The sequence below is a fragment of the Babylonia areolata genome, chromosome 15, assembly GCF_041734735.1.
Source record: "Babylonia areolata isolate BAREFJ2019XMU chromosome 15, ASM4173473v1, whole genome shotgun sequence".
In the NCBI taxonomy this organism is placed as follows: Eukaryota; Metazoa; Mollusca; class Gastropoda; order Neogastropoda; family Buccinidae; genus Babylonia; species Babylonia areolata.
The window spans coordinates 25,091,892-25,114,426 of NC_134890.1; the positions used below are offsets into that span (position 1 = coordinate 25,091,892).

The 22,535-nt window shown below is 41.6% G+C and overlaps 2 protein-coding genes across 2 annotated transcripts in view; one reads left to right on the plus strand and one right to left on the minus strand.

The window, feature by feature from the left end:
- LOC143290233 (solute carrier family 49 member 4 homolog) overlaps positions 1-4,300 on the minus strand; it is a 22,045-nt gene extending 17,745 nt beyond the window's left edge. The window contains exon 1 of the mRNA XM_076599565.1: positions 4,076-4,300. The gene's annotated coding sequence lies outside the window, so the exon portion shown is untranslated. The remainder of the gene's footprint in view (positions 1-4,075) is intronic.
- A 3,636-nt stretch (positions 4,301-7,936) lies between these two features.
- LOC143290078 (uncharacterized) lies at positions 7,937-21,498 on the plus strand. Its single transcript, XM_076599368.1, has 8 exons — positions 7,937-9,016; positions 9,390-9,421; positions 10,157-10,261; positions 11,432-11,557; positions 14,912-15,013; positions 17,203-17,442; positions 20,058-20,220; positions 21,348-21,498. The coding sequence occupies exons 1-8, from the start codon at positions 7,974-7,976 to the stop codon at positions 21,496-21,498; spliced, it is 1,962 nt and encodes a 653-aa protein (XP_076455483.1). The 5' UTR covers positions 7,937-7,973.
- The last annotated feature ends 1,037 nt before the right edge of the window (positions 21,499-22,535 follow it).

Here is a 22,535-nt window from a genome sequence, read left to right on the forward strand (position 1 = left end):
ATGTAGTCAACATTTTATATATTAACGTTGTATAACGTTAACTGTATGTCCTTAGTAGATCTATATATTAGAGGTTCATGTGTATATAAATATGAAGGACATATTTAAATATGAAAAGAAAGATCGACAGATAAATAAAGATAAATGAATAAAGGAAGAAGAGAGGAAGAGAAATCTCAGGGAGAGAGGGAAAAGAAAAAAAAAGGTTCATTTTTTACTCTACAGTGCCCCATATGAAATGAATCAATGCTATTGATAAATGTGTACCAGAAACATATATATATATATATATATATATATATATATATAGAGAGAGAGAGAGAGAGAGAGAGAGAGAGAGAGAGAGAGAGAGAGAGAGATAGATAGATAGACACACACACACACACACACACACACACATATATATATATATATATATATATATATATATATATATCAAACCATATTTTCTTTCCTCTTCCTTCAACAAAACACATCACCTTTAACAAAAGAAAACATTTGGAACGTTACATGTGCTCCACTGGTCAGTTCTAAAGTTTGGTTGTTTTTTGGTTGTTGTTTTTTTCATTGATATATTTTTGCTTTTTCTTCGGCTTTAATCATCTTCTGATACGTCTGGCACCCTTCTTTGTAGTTCGCGTTTTTAGAAAACAAAATGTTGGATTGGATTTTATTTCGTTCTTTTTTCATCACAGGAAATATGGTATTGCTGAGAAAAGAGTGTATGTGGTTTTTTTTGGTTTTTTGGGTTTTTTTTTTTTTTTGTTTTGTTTTGCTTTTTTTTATTTCATTCCTGACAATTTCAATTTACTGAATGTCGATTGTTAAAAAAAAGAAAAAAAAAGAAAAAGAAAAAAAAAGACCGTGGGCTGCACACGCCCTTCAGAAACCTGCATCCAACACAACTCGACACGCTTTCATATGAATCCCAGGGGAAGGTGGCAGAATAGTTAACTAAGACGCTTATCTGCCAATACAATGCTCGTGAAGGCCTGGGTTCGATTCCCGTTCGGTGCCAGTTGCATTGCTTGGTTCTAAGTTTTTGACAGTTACACGTGACTAAATGCCTACGTTGACCGAACTACAATACGCCATTGGTCAGTTCTATACAACACAGTTACTGGCGGGTTATGACCATACCAGGCTCTTCCGTCCGAGCAATGCAACTGGCAGGACGTCGCCCTTTCTCCAAAGTTTGACTGGAAAATCAAACTGAGCGTCTAGTCATTCGGGTGTGACGATAAACCGAGGTCCCGTTCGCAGCACGCACTTGGCGCACCGAAAAAGAACCCATGACAACAAAAGTGTTGTCCCCTGGCAAAATTCTGTAGACGAAATCAGTCCACTATGACAGCTACACAAATATATAAATATATATACTAGATGTGGTGTAGTGTATGTGGATTTTATCCGAACACATTGACGCCTCCTTGAGAAACAGAAACTGAAAGTAGTCGACCGAAGGACACTTTGCGACGTGACCTACACAGTATCAATATCAGTATCAGCTCAAGGAGGCGTCACTGGGTTCGGTCAAATCCATATACGCTACACCACTTCTGCCAAGCAGATGCCTGAGCAGCAGCGTAACCCAACGCGCTTAGTCAGAAAAAAAAAACCCAGCAAACAAACAAAAGAAAACACCTACACAGATAAGAGGTAGCCTACCTGTGTTCAGCTTGAGAAGTCAGAGCAGTCTGGCGAACTGTTGCTGACGGCCTGTGCTCTCAGAAGAATGATGACTACAGCGGCAATCGGATGAGACAATAAACCGAGGCCTCCATGTGCTTCGTGTATTTAGCGTACGTAAAAGAACTCGAGGCAACAAAAAAGATCGTCCCTGGCAAAATTATGTTTTGGAATAAATGCACTTTAATAACAAGACAGAAGACAGAAAATAAAGATGAAAAACAACACACACCCCCATCCCTCCCCTCTCCTCCCCCTCCCCCCCCCTCCCCCCCCCCCGGCCCCCCTCCCACACATGGTGGCGCTGCAATGTGGTGACGAACTTTCACCGGGAAAAGCAGCCCGAATTTGACACAGTGATTACCGTTATGACAAAAAGTAATAAAATGCAAATGAAAGGGGAGGGGGGGGGGGGGGGGGAACAAAAAAAGAAAGAAAAAAAAAGTGATCCTATAAACATGTCACAATTCATAGGTGTGTCTTCATCCGTCTGCTGACAGTCTTAGAGAATTCATCTCCTTTTTTTTCTTTCTTGCTTTCTTTATTATCATTATTGTTTTGGGGTTTTTTTGTTTTTGTTTTTAGTTAGTTTGTTTTTTCCTCATGGCCTGACTAAGCGGGTTGGGCTACGCTGCTGGTCAGGCATCTGCTTGGCGTCGTGTATATGGATTTGTCCGAACGCAGTGACGCCTCCTTGAGCTACTGCTACTGATACTGATCATCTCCTGCCGCTCCTTTCTTATTTTACTGCTTATGCTGCAAGGAGGAAGGTGGCAGAATGGTTAAAACGATCAACTGCCAATACAGAGAGTCCGTGAGGGTGTGGATTCGAATCCCGATCTCGCCCTTTCTCCCACGTTTGATTGGAAAATCAAACTGAGCGTCTAGTCATTCGGATGAGACGAAAAACCAGAGGTCCCGTGTGAAGCACGCACTTGACGCACTGAAAAAGAACCCATGGCAACGAGAGTGTTGTCCCCTGGCAAAATTATGTAAAAAGAAATAAATCCACTCTGATAGGTACACAAATATATAAGCATGCACTCTAGGCCTGACGAGCGTTGGGTTATGCTGCTGTCAGGCATCTGCCTAGCAGATGTGGTGTAGCGTATAATTATGGATTTGTCTGAACGCGGTGACGCCTTGTTGAGTAACTGAACTGATCTGAACTGAGCTGCGATTGCTGATAACGGTTTTCGTTGCTGCTGCTGCTGCTTCTGCTGTTTCTGCTGCTGCAGAGGCGGCTGTCGCCTCATACCGATGTTTCCACTGAAAGTTTCTACTGCTACTGCTTTAGTATCAGTATCAGTAGCTCAAGGAGGCGTCACTGCGTTCGGACAAATCCATATACGCTACACCACATCTGCCAAGCAGATGCCTGACCAGCAGCGTAACCCAACGCGCTTTGTCAGGCCTTGAGAAAAAAACAAAACAAAACAAGTTTTCGATAAATACTTTTTTTAGCCAATGTATGTTGGGTGATTATGAAAATAGGTGAGGCAAAAACAGATAGAAGCAAAGACAAACACAGAGAGAGAGAGAGAGAGAGAGAGACAGACAGACAGACAGACAGAGGCAGATACAGAGACACAGAGAGATTTTCAACAAAAAATTAGTACTGTTACTTTTGGTAAGACAAATGTACATCATTCAAACATCAAGGAATAACAGGTGGGTGCAATTTTTATTTGTTCAGGAATGTTTTCTTCTTCTTTTTTTTTTATTAGTATTTTCTCTTTTTCTCTCTCTCCAGCATTCAAGGTAATTCTCACTGCATTGTCTACAGAAGGCAAAACACAAAGCACAGTAATGTTTACTGGTCATGTTTTTGAATATAGTTATGTACAGATCATGCTCACGTGAATTCTATGACGCGGAAAATTATCGTAAAATCACGTTGACCTCATAACAGCCTCCTTATTCATGACTGATCCGATGGGAGATTGTGTGGGAGCAACTTGTCACATTAACGTGTCACACTTTGTGACGGACAAAGAGAAGAGATTGACAACTAATTTCCATTGTTGGTGGTGAGATTGTAAGTTTCGTGGTGGCGAAAGCTTACTGTTCTGTGTGTGTGTGTGTGTGTGTGCGTGCGTGCCCCTTTCTCTGTTTCTGCCTGTCTGGTGTGTGCGTGCGTGTGTGTGTGTGTGTGAGCCCCTTTCTCTGTTTCTGTCTGTCTGTCTGTGTGTGTGTGTGTGTGTGTGTGCCCCTTTCTCTGTCTGTCTGTCTGTCTGTGTGTGCGTGTGAACAGTAAACTCTTAATTGCCATCAGGACAGACAGACAGACGGACGGACGGACGGGCACACACACACACACGCACCCCCCTCCCTCCCCCCCCCACCGCGCGCGCGCGCACACACACACACACACACACACACCAACCTCATTTGTTGAATGCTGTGGTCGTAGCATCAGTGCTCATTGTTGTCGTGATCAGTGGCCGCTTAAACTGTTGGTCGGTCCTTTTTATTTTTTCAGCCAAGTAGGCTACTTTCTTTTAGTCCGGAATATAAAACTCACAAAACTTAATAAGCTGTTTTAGCTGTCGCTGTGGTACTTTGTTTGGAAATAACTCTTAATGAGATACTGCCATAAGCCGCAAGTGACCTTGCTATCGCTTTGGTGTATTATAATCTATACCGGCGTGTAGAGAGAACACGTTTGGTGATGTTATCTGTAATGGCTGACATTCGAGTAACAAGGGTACGCAATCTGTTTATCAATACCACTTGATTGGTGGACTTTTCCTGAGGTGAATATGCATGGCAGTGATAGGTTGATAGGTTACGTCCACTGAAAACTGCCTTTGTGCTGAGTCTCTCTAGCTTGTCTCTTTGCCTTTGCGCCTGTGAATGCGTGTCAGTCTCTCCCTCCCTCCATCTCTCTCTCTCTCTTGTTTGAGGAAAATCATGGTATCTCATTCAGTCTCGTACAAGACTGGATGTAGAAAAGCACAATATTGATCTATTATTCTTTGAATTATATAATAAAGCTTTTTTTCCCCTCCTTATTACCTGTCAATCTGTTTCTCAACCGATCTGTATGTCTCATTCTCTATCTATCTATCTATCTATCTATCTATCTATCTATCCGTTTGTCAGTCTATCTATCTATCTATCTATCTATCTATCTATCTGTTTGTCAGTCTCAGGCTGTCATTTGTGTTCGCCTGGTGTTTATGTATGTGGATGAAGGGGGAGGGGAGGCGCGCGCGTGCGCGCACGCGCGCGTTTGTGTGTGTGTGTGTGTGTGTGTGTGTGTGTGTGTGTGTGTGGACGGGATTTTGTATGTGTGTGTGTGTGTGTGTGTGTGTGTGTGTGTGTGTGTGTGTGTGTGTGTGCGTGCGTGCGCGCGCGCGCGCCACACGTGACAAACCCACGCGCGCACTGACGTGTAGATCGGAAGAATCCATAGGTTCATATGCTTTCCTTTTTTAAACATGATTTTCTTTTATATCTAAACTCTGGCATATAAGATATGTAGTTATATAATTTGTTGAGAGACTGTCTCAGCACATCAGTGCAATAAAATAAACTGAAAAAGTGAAGTAAATGAATGTAATCAATAGCGGCTTGGAAAATGATGGAGCAATTAATTGCTTGCGAGGGGAGGATGTGGAAAGACTAAAGGAAGAAAGAAAGACAGGTAGATAGATAGATAGATAGACAGACAGACAGAGATCGAGAAAGAATACAGCTAGACAGAGACAGACAATTACAGTATAAAGAGACAGAGAGACAGACAGACATACAGACAAATGCAAGGCAGATATAGCAAATGCTGAGAAACAGTCAGAGAGACAGACCGACGAAAAGACAAATATAGGGAGAGACAAGAAGAAACAGAGACAGAGATGAAGCAATGAATAACCATGCAAAAGCATATGACATTTCATTGCAGTATAACCAATTTTACCCATTATAAAGCTTTTTCTTGTACGGCAAGACAATTCTGCACACATTAATCAGATAGCCTGCATGAAAAGAGCCCAAATCACAATATCAAAATATTGCTGCAGTAAAGATATGATTAAATCAAACAGTAATTAAATTGTACCAAAAGCAGCAACAAAGTTCTACTTTCGTTTTCGTTTTCTTAAACCGAAGCATCCCCAAACGGCTCAGCGCGGACGTTTCAAAATCAATACGCAGCCCACGTTTACTCTGGCACCATTAGCGGAAGAGTGTCATGCCAGAGAAAAGGGGAAGGAAGAACAACCGGAGGTTAGTACGTTTCTACCATCTTTTCGCTTTCTGCTCAGTTAGAAAAATGGAATAAAATAAAACAAAATAACATCCCCATGAAATGTAAACACGAAGACCAAACACAGAAAAAAAGCGATATAATTCCAGACGCTTGTTTGTTTATTTTTCATGAAAGCTCTCCGTGACAAAAGGACGGCCGTCGATTTCTGCGGATGGTGACACAGCACACAGGTCCAGCTTGCTCGGAGCATTAATTTAACTCGAATCCCACAGCGAGCACGCGACGATGAGACGATTATTGATCGCGAATGTGCCTTGGGTGTGTGTTTGCTCTGTTATGCGGCGTGAAGGTGTTTGTGTATGCCAGAGTATGCCCTGTATTGTCGGCGGCAGTGGTTCCATTGCCAAGTCGGTTTTGCATGACCTTAATTACCGCATGCCGGGTTCTTGTAGATGCTTTCCATTTTTGATGAGACTGGTATTGATAGAGGGGGCCACGGTTTTATAAGTCACAGTGTGTTGTCCTGTGACACATTTTTATCGTGTAAAAATACACACATAATTATTGTATGTATTGTATTTTTAATGCATGTTACCACATGAAAGAAGAGGATGAGATGATATTACCATAATTAGAGACGGTGTTGTCACAATTTAATTCCATCCAGTACCCACCCACCACTATCCTGAATAGCCTATGCCTGTGCATACATGTGTATTTGTTTACTGGTCATATTCAAAAATTATTTTTCAACAGAACTTTGCCAGGGAGTTAGATCTGTTTGATTCTACCTCTGAAGTCTAGTTTTACTTGCCTGTATTTCATCATTTGATTCATGAATGTGGACTTTTTCTATGTCAGGTGTCTTTCTGAGAGAGAAAAATGAGAAAGAAAAGACATAAATTCATTGGTGGTACACTGCATGAACACACACACACACACACACACACACACACACACACACACACACGCACGCACGCACACACGCACACACGCATGCACGCACGCACGCATGCGCGCGCACACACACACACACTCTCAACACACATGCACACCCACCCACCCACCCACACATCCACCCCCCCACACCCCTCCACACACACAACCCCCCACCCCCACCCCACACCCCCCCCCACACACACACACCCACCCACCCACCCACCCACACACACACACTGTAATGAGTAGAAAACCTGTCAGCTTTTTGATCTAAAACAACTGCTTTGTTTTGGTTGCTAAATGTAGTATATGTTATGGTAAAGGAAAAGAGTTGAGTTACAACCTCACATCATAAACAACAACAACAACAACAACAACAACACACACACACACACACACACACACACACACACAACACACACACACACTGCAGCAAATAAAATAGTTGCAGATGAAAGACATATTGTTAGCAAATAAACCAGTTCTACCAGCGCACCTTTTGCTTGAGGACTCAGTTAGTTATGCTGCTGGGCAGGCATCCACTTGGCAGATGTGGTGTAGAGTATAAGGTTTGTTGAAATGCAGGGATGTCTCATTCAGAAACTGAACTGAACTGTTTGAGGACACAAAAGAATGCAATGGAGGTGAAAATATGTGTACAGCAATTCAATGCTCAGCTCAGCAACACGGCAGCCAAAGTTTGGATAGGCAGATGAGCAGTGACAAAGACATAAATGAATTATGTATAGTTAGGAAAACAAAATAGCTTTCCACAGTGCTGAGTATAGTTGTATGAATTTTTTATGTGCAAAATAAAGGGAGAAGGGTTGATTTTGTGGGAGTGAACTGTGTGTGTGTGTGTGTGTGTGTTCGTGTGTGTGTGTGCATGTGTGTGTGGTTGCATGTGTAGGCATGCATGTGTAGGTTTGTGCACATACATGTGGATGAAGGTGAGAGGTCTCCGATACCTGTTTGTAAATTGGAAAATGCTTGTCGTACAAATGCTGTCAAAGAATTTTAAAGCGCATTAACAACAAAGTGTTGCCATTCTGAACTCGCTACACAGTAAACACTGTACTGCTTCTTTTTCCAGAGTACAAGTTGCTGACCAGGAAGAAACAAACCACTTAGACCCATGGCTGGAGCCACAGAGGCCAGACGAAAGACGCCGGCGCTGGCAGAACTGCGTACAGAGTCCATGGAATCGCAGTGCCCTCCCCCTCGTGTGAGGCGCCTGGAGAGCATCATCAGCAGTGGGGAGAACTGCCATGACTTCCACCAGGACATCCAACAGCTGCTGGTCAGACTGGGCGAGGTGGAGTTCCACAACGAATCCATCCTGGCGTCTGCGTTCTCCGACCTGCAGACACTGTGGAAAATTTCCCGGCACGGTGCTCTGGGCAACCTGCGAGCTGTCCTGGCGGACCTGATCACAGAGGATGAGAATGTGCGTGTTTTCAAAAACACGGTGGACTACATCGCAGAAGTGAAGGGCTGTTTTGAAGGGAAGGAGGAAATGTGGCGATGTATTAAGCACGTTCTCTGTGTCATGTGGAACTGTACCGATGTCTCCACCAAGCTCTGTCGGAGAATCTCGGAGACTGGAATCCTCTCCCTCAGCATCCAGCTTCTGACTGACCTGTGCACGACGGGAGACTTCACGTCTGACGACAAGAAACATTTCCAGGTCAAAGCGTTTCTAGGTTTGCTTCACAACTGTATACGAAACTGCTCGGAATGTAAAGACGTGTTGCTCCAAGGCAGCTGTGTGTCCTTGCTGCCCAAGCTGTTCTATGCACCCAGCCCCATGGTGAAGGCCAAGGCTCTGATGGTGACATCCTACCTGGTCAACGAACAGGAGAACAGCATCCTCAACTCCTCCGAGGACACCATCACCTTCATTGTGCAGGTGCTGGCCGACAGCTCCAAGTCCAGGAACCACATCTCGTCCAAGTACGGGATGAGCTGCCTGGAGATCATGAAGGGGCTGAACAACATCGCCATGAACGACAACAACAAGGTGAAGATTGTGGCCGCAGGGGGGCTGAAGCTGTATGCCATGTTGGTGGTTTCGGAGGACGAGGACGAGCGGGAGATGGCTGCGCTGGGGGTGTGGACATTGTCCTTTGCTGTGGAGAACAAGGCACGCATCATTCAGGAGCCAGGGGCTGGTGGAAGGTGGGTGGTGTTCGTGTTCATGACGTTAAAAGCAGTTACAGTGTTACATCTTTAGAAGCAATTACAGTATTACTTTACAGCACAGTCATGATCATGAGCAAAAATCGTATAACACCAACATTTGCATGAACATACAGAGAAATGAAGTTCAGGTTGTGAAAACTGTGTGACAAAGAAATTGTCCATTGTTTTATGAACCTCTAGAGTTTCTGAGCTTCTACAGAGACACCAAGCTTTTCTTTCTGTTGTAAAAAACAAACAACTGTATTTCTGTATCATTTGCAGCAAAAATAATTTAGGTTTCATTTTGTGGCTAAAACAATTTCTCTATCATTTGTGGCTTATCTCATTTAACCCTGTGCCCTCCTGAGAGGTGTGTGCCGCTGATCGCCATTCTCCGCCTGAGTCCGCCTGACAGGCAGGCGAAGAAACCTGTTTATTCAAACCGGTTTGTCAGCTCATTACTATGCATTAAACTGCTATGCAAGGGAAGTAACTCCAACTTAACTTCCTTCCTCACTTGCACATGAAGTTTGGTCCTGAAAATCGAACAATTAGTGTGTTTTTTATCCATTTTTTTCCCATCAATATGGTAAAACATCAAAGGCTTACTGTACAGTAAGTGCCGAGTGAAATTATGATGGATTCTTGCAGCAAATTCGCTCCATATAATGATGATTTGTTTAATAATTCATCCAATATTTCTTGGGAAAGTGGAGATGAAATTAGCAACCAGTCTGGACAAAGTGGCGGACGTTTCAATCAAGAAGATAGCCCACAACCTTCAACATCGACAGAAGCTGAGATTTTACTATTACAGTTTTGATTTTAAGTTACAAGTAAACTAGTGCATTCTTTGTCTTGAGACTTCAGCAACTTGTGTCAAAATCCTGTTTCAGTCATTATGTGAAGTTTGGTAACTATTGGTTGAGTGGTTGCTATAAATTTGTGCCTGAAGTGAAGCACCCTTTCCCATTGATGCAGCCAAGCCAAAACATGCCAGGCAGGGAGAATTGCACAGGCAGAAGACCTTAAAGGGCTGAAAGGGTTAAAATAGTTTTTTCTATATCGTTCGTGGCTAAAATGATGACCATTGTTTATCTAAGTTACATGTGCAGTGGTGTTTTTCTTGCGGTGCAGGTTTGAGGATGTTGACAAAAGTGCGGACCAACACCAGCAGTGCCCACCATGCCCGCGGGGCTCTATGGGAGCTGTTCCATGGGATAGAAAAACTGGAAATGTCAGGTACCTTGGCGTTTCTTCACATTTAACTCATTCCGGACTAAAGGCCCCGATTAACCGATAAGGGCCCTGTTGTACACAACTGTTTCAGATGAAGGGCCCCGATTGTGGCCTTAGTTTTGAATTTTTGGAGTGGCACCTAATTTCCATAATTGCATTATGAGCTAAAACTATCTTAACTGACCTATCCACTCTCCACTGTGTTTTCTGTTCTTGCGAGCAGGAGAATTATTTTCATGGTGACTGGTTCACATGAACAGTGCATTTCAACAGTGGCGTCTGACCCAGTTTTGTCTCAGTCACAAGGCAGACAACAGAATTAGATGAAAGGGCCCTATCGTGGCTATATAATGTTCTGAATTTAATCTGTTTCAAACTCTTTATGTTTTCCTGGATTTGTTTACAAATCATCAGTGAGTGCAAATTTCAAACAAAAAATATGGAAACTTTCATCATCTCACTGAATGATAATATGAGAAGGGAGGAAGTTTTATACTTTGTCCACCACTAACTCATTGTGTTACTGATCAGTTTGGAAGTTTTCAGTTCAAATATTCAAATATTTGCTTTTTGGTGATTTTATTTCTTACCCATAAAAATGGGTCTTCTGTAGGGAAAGTCAGGGGAGCTAACTGGCAGTACTAAGTGAGTTAAAAAAGAAAAGAAAAAAACATTCAAAGAAAGGAAGGGAGGAAGGAATTCAGTTTTATGTCCGTGTGTGTGTGTGTGTGTGTGTGTGTGTGTGTAAGGGGTCAGGGTGGGGGTCGGGAGGGGGTGGTGGGGTGACAACAACAGATTGATTGGTTGCTGGCAGTGTGTGTGTGTGTGTGTGTGTGTGTGTGTGTGTGTGTGTGTCAATGAGTAGCGGTGTACGGTGTGGACACTAGTATGTGTGTGTAGACAGTGTGTGTGTGTGTGTGTGTGTGTGAAAGGTGGACTGCAATATGATTGACTTGACTGGTTGCTGTGTGTGTGTGTGTATGTGTGTGTGTGTGTGTGTGTGTGTGTGTGTGTGTGTGTGTGTGTGTGTGTGTGTGTGTGTGTGTGTGTGTGTGTAAGGTGTGGACTGCAATATGACTGACTGGTTGCTGTGTGTGTGTGTGTGTGTGTGTGTGTGTGTATAAGGTGTAGACAGCAGAATGACTAATTGGTTGCTCTGTGTGTGCGTGACAGGGGTGGACAGCAGTATTCCCCACGTGATGATCAGCTACCAGTGGGATTCCCAGAAGATGATGATCAAGGTCAAGGACTCCCTGGTGCATGCCGGGTTTAAGGTCTGGATGGATGTGGAGCACATGAGTGAGTCACTGTCGTCGTCATCTTTCTTAACATCTCTCAGTGTGATGGGGGGGATGAGGGGGGGCTGTAGGAAGCAATAGCCAAATCGTTAGAGCATTGAACTTTCTTCTTTTTCTTCTTCTATGCTTTTTGATCTAGATCTCCCACTCTGAGGGGTAGAGAAGTGGGTTTTACCTGCATGACCATTTTTACCTGTCCATGTAGGCAGCCATAGTCCATTTTCTTGGGTGTAACTGCTAACTTCGCATCATAATTCATTAACCCTTTCACTGCCGAACTCGCATTTAGAGGGAGGACCCATGTCACTGAAGGGTGACCAGATCATAGGTCTGTTATCCATGAACCTGCTGCTCTTTATGTTTTGGTGGTAGGATAGGCCATATTTTCTACACATTTCAGGGGGAATCCCCAGCTATTCTTAGACACTATATTTTCTGTGTTTATAGCTCAGGGGAATTTTGCACTCTAAACTGAAAGGGTTCAGAGATTGTGAATATATTTTCACTGATACAGAATGAGTGTGTTTACAGCAAACTTAACACTTTATGTCATTTCCTATGATGATGTTATGTGCACATGTATAACTGCAGAGATCTTGACACTTTCCTCACTCTGAATGCTGATAAGTTTGTACTGTTTTTGGTCAGTTTGCTCAAGAGCAAACTTAACACTTGTCGTGTCCTACATTGTTATGTGTTCTGGTGGTAAGAAGGCATGTGTTCTGGCGGTAAGAAGACATTGTTTAGTCATGAATAAAGATTGGCAGAGGGACATTAGGGACTTATGGTCATGATTAAATGTCTAAAACCGTAATGGCTGGTCTGTCTTGTAAATGCATGCCTTTATGCAAACAAGCATGTTAGACATGGAAAGGACACAACAATACTTTCTTCTTCTTCTTCTTCTTCATTTGTGGGCTGCAACTCCCACGTTCACCTGATTGTACATGAGTGGGCTTTTACGTATATGGCTGTTTGTACCCCACCATGTAGGCAGCCATACTCTGTTTTCGGGGGTGTGCTTGTTTCCATTACCCACTGAACGCTGACATGGATTACAGGATCTTTAACATGTGTGCTTGATCTTCTGCTTGCGTATACACACAAAGGGGGTTCAGGCACTAGCATGGCTGCACATATGTTGACCTTGGAGATTGGAAAAATCTCCACCCTTTACCCACCAGGCGTTGTTACCGAGATTTGAACCCGGGACCCTCAGATTGAAAGTTCAACACTTAAACCACTCGGCTATTGGGCCCGTCCAACAATACTTTACTTCATTCAGTATAGACACAGAACAGACACAGCAATACTTTACTTCATTCAGTATAGACACAGAACAGACACAGCAATACTTTACTTCATTCAGTATAGATGCAGAATAGACACAGCAATACTTTACTTCATTCAGTGTAGACACAGAACAGACACAGCAATACTTTACTTCATTCAGTGTAGACACAGAACAGACACAAAAATACTTTACATCATTCAGTATAGACACAGAACAGACACAAAAATACTTTACATCATTCAGTATAGACACAGAACAGACACAAAAACACTTTACTTCATTCAGTATAGACACAGAACAGACACAAAAATACTTTACTTCATTCAGTATAGACACAGAACAGACACAAAAATACTTTACGTCATTCAGTATAGACACAGAACAGACACAGCAATACTTTACTTCATTCAGTATAGACACAGAACAGACACAGCAATACTTTACTTCATTCAGTATAGACACAGAACAGACACAGTAATACTTTACTTCATTCAGTATAGACACAGAACAGACACAGCAGTACTTTACTTCATTCAGTTAAGACACAGAACAGACACAACAATACTTTACTTCATTCAGTATAGACACAGAATAGACACAGTAATACTTTCCTTCATTCAGTATAGACACAGAACAGACACAGCAATACTTTACTTCATTCAGTATAGACACAGAACATATATAATACTACTTAAATTCATTCAGTATAGACACAGAACAGACACAGCAATACTTTACTTCATTCAGTATGGACACTGAATAGACACAACACTACTTTACGCCATTCAGTATAGACACTGAACAGACACAAAAATTCTTTGCTTCATTTAGTATAGACAGAACAGATGCAAACACTTTACTTCATTCAGTGTAGACACAGAACAGACACAACACTGCTTTACTTCATTCAGAAAAGACACAGACCAGACACAAAAACACTTTACTTCATTCAATATGGTGATGATGTATGCATAATTATGGTTATTCTTACAGAGATCTTGACGACTTTTCCTAACTCTGAATACTGACACAAAAACATGTTGCACACAGAACAGACACAAAAATACTTTACTTCATTTTGTATAGACAGAACAGACACAAACACTTTACTTCATTCAGTGTAGACACAGAACAGACACAATACTACTTTACTTCATTCAGTATAGACACAGAACAGACACAGCAATACTTTCCTTCATTCAGTATAGACACAGAATAGACACAGCAATACTTTACTTCATTCAGTATAGACACAGAACAGACACAGCAATACTTTACTTCATTCAGTATAGACACAGAATAGACACAGCAGTACTTTACTTCATTCAGTATAGACACAGAACAGACACAAAAACACTTTACTTCATTCAGTATAGACACAGAACAGACACAATACTACTTTACTTCATTCAGTATAGACACAGAACAGACACAACAATACTTTACTTCATTCAGTATAGACACAGAATAGACACAGTAATACTTTCCTTCATTCAGTATAGACACAGAACAGACACAGCAATACTTTACTTCATTCAGTATGGACACAGAATAGACACAAAAATTTTTTACTTCATTTAGTATAGACAGAACAGATGCAAACACTTTACTTCATTCAGTGTAGACACAGAACAGACACAACACTGCTTTACTTCATTCAGAAAAGACACAGACCAGACACAAAAACACTTTACTTCATTCAATATGGTGATGATGTATGCATAATTATGGTTATTCTTACAGAGATCTTGACGACTTTTCCTAACTCTGAATACTGACACAAAAACATGTTGCACACAGAACAGACACAAAAATACTTTACTTCCTTTAGTATAGACAGAACAGCCACACACAGTTTCCTTCATTTAGTATAGACGGAACAGACACACACACTTTACTTCATTCAGTATAGACACAGAACAGACACAAAAACACTTTACTTCATTCAGTATGGTGATGATGTATGCATAATTATGGTTATTCTTACAGAGATCATGATGACTTTTCCTAACTCTGAATACTGACACAAAAACATGTTGTAGTGTGTTTTTTGTTGTTCAGCTGGCTCTACACTGGAAGCGATGGCTCTGGCAGTGGAGAGGGCTTCTGTGTGTCTGATCTGTATGTCGGACAAATACAAGGCCTCCCCCAGTTGTCGAACAGGTATGTGGGCTTTGTCATTGTTGTTTTTATCTTGATACTGCTGCTGGAACTACTACTGCTGCTGGAACTACTACTGCTACTACTACTACTGCTGCTACTGCTGCAACTACTCCTACTACTAGCATAGATTTATACAGCTTTTTATCGATGTTTGATCTGTATGTCTGACAAATACAAGGCCTCCCCCAGCTGTGGGACAGGTGTGTGGGCTTTTTTTGTTTTGTTTTCTTGATACTACTGCTTCTACTACTACTGCTGCTGCTGCTGCTACTACTACTACTACTATTAGTACTACCACCACCACCACTACCAGTTCTACTACTACTGCTGCTGCTGTTGCTGCTACTGCTACCACCACCACCACTGTTACTACTACTGCTACTATCACCACCACCACCACCACCACTAACATTTCCACTACTACTACTGCTGCTGCTACTGCTACCACCACCACCACCACTGCTACTACTATTACTACTACTACTACTGCTGCTGCTGCTGCTGCTACTACTACTACCACCACCACTACCACCACCACCACCAGTTCTACTACTACTACTACTACTACTACTACTACTGCTGTTACTACTACTGCTGCTGCTGCTACTACTACTACTACTACTGTATTTACTCAGCTTTTACCTGTGGCTCTAAGTGCATAAATTTTTAACTTCTTTAGTTCTCCATGATATATGTATATATGTCTTTAAAAAATGCTTTGTTACTTGCACCATGACGTTTTTCACAGTTCTATCTTAAAGTTGATGTGTCCCAATAGTCACCTGTCAGAAAGCTTGCTATGCCTGCTTTCATTATCTACGAGGAGCAACAGACAATCATGCTGTGTATGGTAATTACTGGATGTTATTGTCAGCACCCCTCTCATGACGCTTTCAAAAAGGCGAACGATGAGCCACAACCTTACCTTAGTGACTTTGAAACAAACAATGCGTTACAACAAAAATATTGGGATTTTGCCTGCCAAGATGTTGCAGAAGCTTTACAAGTCATTGATGACAATGAATTTAGTGCCAGGTGTGGCAAAGTTTTGTCGGATGGTTGGTTCGCTTTGGTTTGTCATTTTACAGAATCTGCATGTTACCGAGTCTACTTTATCCACATGTTACATAATCTGCATGTTGCAGAATCAGTTTTATGTGCGTGTCACAGAATTTATTTGATTCGATGTTACAGCATCTATTTTATTTAGAATCTGCATGTTACAGAATATCTTTCATTGACATGTTACAGAATCAGCTTGATAAAGAATCTATTTTATTTGCGTTTTACAGAATCTGTATGGTACAGAATCTATATTATTTTCATGTTAAAGAATCTGCATGTTGCAGAATCTGTTTTACTCACAATTTGCAGAATCAGCCTGTTACAGAATCTATTCCATCCACATGTCACAGAATCTGTTTTTTCCCCCCACAGGATACAGATCTATTTTATCCACATAATACAGAATCTATATTATCCACATTATCCACATGTTACAGAATATGTTTTATCCACATGTTACAGAATCTGTTTTTATCCACACGTAAAAGAATCATTTCATTCACATATTACGAAATCTGTTTTATCCACATGTTACAGAATCTGTTTTTATCCACACGTAAAAGAATCTATTTTATTCACATATTACGAAATCTGTTTTATCCACGTGATATGGAATTTGTTTTTTTACATATGTTACATGATCTATTTTATCCACATGTTACAGAATCTGTTTTATCCTCGTGATACAGAATTTGTTTTATCCACACGTTACAGAATCTATTTTATTTATATATTACAAAGTCTGTTTTATCCACGTGATAGAGATTTTGTTTTATCCATATGTTACAGAATCAACATGATGCAGAATCTGTTTGATCCGCATGATCCAGAATCTGTTTTTATCCACATGACCCAGAATCTGTTTTTATCCACATGATCCAGAATCTGTTTTATCCACATGATACAGATTCGGTTTTATCTGCACGTTACAGAATCAGCATGATACAGAATCTGTTTTATTCCCATGATCCAGAATCTGTTTTATCCACACGATACAGAATCTTTTTTTATCTGCATGCTGCAGAATCAGCATGATACAGAATGAGATTCTGTCTTTTATTGACACGATACACAATCTGTTTTATCCCCTATGATCCGGAATCTATATTTCTATCCACACACAGAATCCGAGTACATTTTCCGGCTGCACAAAGAGATCGTCCCACTGCGCCTGCAGCCTGGGTACCGGCCTGACGGGTGGCTGGGTATCCTGGTGGGGTCACACCTGTACTTCGACTTCAGCAATGAGGACCTGTATCGCTCCAGCCTGCCCAAGCTGATCAAGGAGCTGGGGCAGAGGGGCAAGATCCACCTGCCCCCCGTCGCCAAGACCTCCACCTCCACCAATGGGGATGAGCCTGACAGTGAGTTGAGTCGACGACGTGTGTTTGTATTGTATTGTATTGTATTGTGTTGTAGCGATGTGTGTTTGTATTGTATTGTATTGTATTGTAGCGATGTGTGTTTGTATTGTATTGTATTGTAGCGATGTGTGTTTGTATTGTATTGTATTATAGCGATGTGTTTGTATTGTATTGTATTGTAGCGATGTGTGTTTGTATTGTATTGTATTGTATTGTAGTGATGTGTGTTTGTATTGTATTGTATTGTAGCGATGTGTGTTTGTATTGTATTGTATTGTAGCGATGTGTGTTTGTATTGTATTGTATTGTATTGTATTGTAGCGATGTGTGTTTGTATTGTATTGTATTGTATTGTAGCGATGTGTGTTTGTATTGTATTGTATTATATTGTATTGTATTGTAGCGATGTGTGTTTGTATTGTATTGTATTATATTGTATTGTATTGTAGCGATGTGTGTTTGTATTGTATTGTATTGTAGTGATGTGTGTTTGCATTGTATTGTATTGTAGCGATATGTGTTTGTATTGTATTGTATTGTAGCGATGTGTGTTTGTATTGTATTGTATTGTAGCGATGTGTGTTTGTATTGTATCTTATTGTATTGTATTACTCTTGTTTTGTCACAACAGATTTCTCTGTGTGAAATTTGGGCTGCTCTCCCCACAGGGAGAATGTGTTGCTACACTGACAGCACTACCAATTTTTTTTTGTGTGTATTTTTTCCTGCATGCAGTGTTTTTTTTAATTTGTTTTCCTGTTAAAGTGGATTTTTCTACAGAATTTTTCCAGGAACAACCCTTTTGATGCTGTGGGTTCTTTTATGTGCGCTAAGTGCATGCTGCACCTTGGTTTATTGTCGCAACCAAATGACTAGCGTCCAGACCACCACTCAAGGTCTAGCGGAGGGGGAGAGTACTGGCAGCTGTGCTGGGATTCGAACGAGTGCACTCAGATTCTTTCGCTTTCTAGGCGGATGTGTTACCTCTAGGCCATCACTCTATGTTCCGGTGTGACAGCCTCCACCTGTCCCGCCTCCCGAGCCCCCTCAAGCTCCCAACTGCCCCACCCTCCCACCCCAATGTATTTGACCCCAAGGTCATCTGGACTGTCCTCGATTGACCCTCATGATCATTTGAGATAGTAAAGTTCTTCTTATCTTATCTTATCTTATTCAGGCTTTGTCAAGATCAATGCTCCACCCTGTGGCCCCCTTCACACCTTCCCGGTTGGAAATTATTTCCATTCTATGGCTGTAATCTAATGTATAGAAAAAGTAAAGGGGGGCCGTGCTGGTCTGACCTTTATCCACCCTCCACCTGTCTCCATTACACCTTTATGGAAGCAAAGGTCTGAGGTATTTTACATAATCCGTACAACTAGCGAAAGGAGGTGGGTGTTGATCGATGTTGGAATAAAATGCCCTCTTCCTCTTCCACTGGAAGTTCATGTCAATTTATTAGGGAAGGGGGGTCAGTTCTAACTGGACTAAATTACTCCTCTTTTTCATTCTCCATGATCTAAATTTGTTGTTGTTGCTTCCCCTCCCTACCCCCCCCCCCCCCCCCCCCCCCCCCACACCTCATCCGCCCCCCATCCCTTATCTTCAGCCCTTTTTCCATGTGTTTTAACCCTTTTATTGGTACCCACCTGTTAATTTCGGTCCTCTTTCCATGTGTCATTGGTACCCATCTGTTAATTTCAGACCTCTTTCCATGTGTCATTGGTACCCACCAGTTAATTTCAGACCTCTTTCCATGTGTCATTGGTACCCACCTGTTAATTTCAGACCTCTTTCCATGTGTCACTGGTACCCACCTGTTCAGTCCTCTTTCCTTGAGTTTTAACTCACTCTGGACGAATCATTTTCTCCCTTGCTTTCCCCTGCAGACGACCCATTTGTTAGGGTTAGGAAAAAAATCACAGAAAATACAAAACACAAAGTTACTGAACAAAATCCCTGTACTTGACCCACTGACCCCTCTTCTAACGTCATGTGTATGCCCATCCCCCTCCCTCTCTTCACAGCCCTCAGAAGCTGAGTCACTGTCAGTACCTTCTTGCTGGTTGCTTTCTTCACTGCACATACTTTATTCACCATCTTCATCATCCTCGTCGATGTCGAAACCTTCAGTTTGAAGCATTTCAATCACTTCAGCAGCAGTAAAAAGCCACTGTCATGATCTAGTTTGCTCCAAAAATTTCCAGTTGTATCGCCTGTGACACCATTTTCGATTCGTATGCAGATTAGCTTGTCATATGGTGTACCAAGGTCAACGGCTGGCCAGCGAGTGTATAGTCATGGAAACCTCACGAAGAAACTTTCCATTCGACCCTTGACATGTTCGCAATGCCCGGTGTAGCTGCGATTTTTATGCTACCCCATGAGGAAAACGTAGACAATTTTTCAATTGTTGAAACCGCTATAGAGTTCCATCGTCCGGAATGCTACCTTACGTTAGGAACGCTATAGCGTTCCATCGTCCAAAGTGAGTTAACCCTTTCATTTGTTTTTCTTCCTTTTGTTTTATGTTTTTCCTTCCTTCGTTTATGTCTGCTTCTTCTCTTTTCTGTGGAAGACGATTCTGCTGACGTCTGATGGCTCTGTTCTCACAGCTGTTCTTGAGAGGCGGGACAGCGTGCGGCTGTCGAGGCATGCCCACGGTGCGTCACGTGACCCCTCCAGGGATTATGGGAAGGAGGCGACGGTGGAGCAGTGGGCTCACGGCGACGTGGTGAAGTGGCTAGCGGATCACAAGCTGGGTCAAGTCTCGGACAGGTAGTTAAAAGAAAACGATCTTCTGTTTCCCCTGTGTCACCTTTACTTTCTTATCTGTTGTTGATATTTTAATGCTAGATCTGCCTGTATTGCCCTATGTCTAGTGGTGATACAAATTCATACCTCGAGTGTATTACATTGCATGTTTAGATAACGAAAAAGTACGGTATGGACACTTATATGAAGAAATTTCCTACTTGTTCATACCAAGAAAGTGCCCTTAGTTCATCCTTTTTTTAAATTTTTTTTATTTTGTGTGTGTGTGTGTTTGCATTTGGGTTTTTTTCTCTGTGTGTGTGTGTGTGCGTGTGTGTGTGTTTTTGGTCTGTCGTTCATACACTGTCATTGTTGTTCACTCATTTTTTCACAATGAAGGAAAGTAACAAGGAATGGAAAAATAGAAATCATCAGCGATGCCACCAAAGATGGAAGTGAATGTCATGAAACATAGTGTTTTATTTCATAGCGTCCTTCAAAGTCAATATTTTCAGAGTAAAAAATAAAGTGCATATGTGGAACAGTGACAAAAAACAAGATGTGCAGAATCTGCACTATGTATGCCCTATGTTCTTCTTTTGTGTATGTCTTTTGTCTTTTTACACCTTCTTTTTTTCCTGTTGCGGATTAAGTTAATGTGATGTATTGTATTCATACTGTTTAGTAATATTAAGTTTTGTGCATTGTAAACAAAAATTGAATGATTAAAAGGGGTGTGTGGTGGGGGGGGGGGGCAGGGTTGGGTGTGGAGGGGGGGGGGTCTGGGGGGGGGGGGGTGTTATTTGTTGAAGGAGTTTGTGTGTGAATGTCTTGTGATTTGGTTGGGGTTTTTTTTGTATGTGAATGTTTGGTGATCATGTTTTTTTTGTTTTTTTTAAAATAATTTTTTTAATAGTCTTTCTTTTTTTTATCTGGTCAGAAATGGCATGTTTTGTGCTTGGTTTCATGGCTGTTTTGTTGTTGTTGTTGTCTTTCTTCTGGTGTTTTACATGGAAAGGTGGTGAATAAATTGAATTATTAAGATGAATTATTATTACTATTATTACTATTGCTATTATTATTATTATTATCAAAATCGATGGTGTGTTGACCAGCTCTCTCGATCTCTTTCTTTCTTGTTGTTTTTTCAGGTTCTCATCCATTGACGGACCCCTGCTGCTGGAAATGCGACGTGTGCGCAAAGTGGCTCCAGAGTTTTTCTACAGAACGTTGCAGCACGATCTCCGCATGGACCTTGCCACAGCACTCCGCTTCTCTCAGATGCTGGGGAAACTGGTGTGAGGGAGAATAGGGGGCTGTCAGTACTGTCATGTTATGAGAACTTCAGGTGATCTTTTTTTTTTATTAGAAAAAAAACAAAAAAACCCATCTCATTCTACACCATGTACGAGTTTACTCGTGCTGTGATTACTTCCCCTGTCGACCAGGGTATGAGTATTCTCATTCCAACACACTATTCTGATTTCGTTCATTCTTGCTTGGTACCAGTTGGGATTCTAAACTGAACTGTTTATGGATTCCGGAAGCATGAAAACGAAGCTTTGTTTAACTGATTAAATCAACAATTCTCCTTCAATATTCGATGTTAAAGTGAGCCACCCTAATCACTTGTCATACATGCATACATCAGAACACTAGGACATCAAAAAACCCTGGCAAATGTACACAGACATCGAATATTCTTAAAATGCATGCCGCAAGACACACTGGGGCAATTGCTGCACCAGATGATAGGGGAAAGAATGAAAGTGATTAGTTAAGGTGTGTGGGGGAAAGTGGTGCATGAAAGGTAAATATGAGTTTGTGAAAGAAGAAAAAGAAAGATGTGGGAAAAAAGAGGATGGAGGCCCCACAAAAAAAAAAAAAAAAAAAGTGGGAAAAAAGAGGAGGTTGGAGGCCCCACAAAAAAAAAAGAAAAAAAAGTGGGCCACCCTGTTTTTTTTCCTGCTGTGGTCTCATGTTGTGGTGGTCCAGCGGAGTTGTAGCAGGCATGCAGCTGTGTGGTGGAATGAGTTGAGACATGGAAAATATAAAAGTAATCAAATGAAAAAAAAAAAAAAAGAATTATATAAATGAATATGATAATGTTATCTGCATACATTTAACTCACTCAGTACGGCCAGTCCTGTCTTCTTCTCTACACAGACCCCTCGGATGTCCAGTGGGTGTCTGAATGACCCAAGCTTTAGCTTCCGTCGTCAGAATTGTGGTATTCTTTGTCAACATTCACGTCTTCAGTATAAGAGCCTTCTGCTTGCAATATTTTGATGATGGTAATTGGGGTGAAATGCTGTTAACGTTGTCTCTTTCGCCGTTCA

Bases quoted from the DNA above. Each gene is read 5' to 3' on its own strand.
- LOC143290078 (XM_076599368.1), top strand. From the start codon at position 7,974: ATGGCTGGAGCCACAGAGGCCAGACGAAAGACGCCGGCGCTGGCAGAA. The intron at 10,262-11,431 runs GTACCTTGGCGT...TGTGCGTGACAG, and splicing joins AGAAAAACTGGAAATGTCAG to GGGTGGACAGCAGTATTCCC. The intron at 20,221-21,347 runs GTAGTTAAAAGA...TTGTTTTTTCAG, and splicing joins CTGGGTCAAGTCTCGGACAG to GTTCTCATCCATTGACGGAC.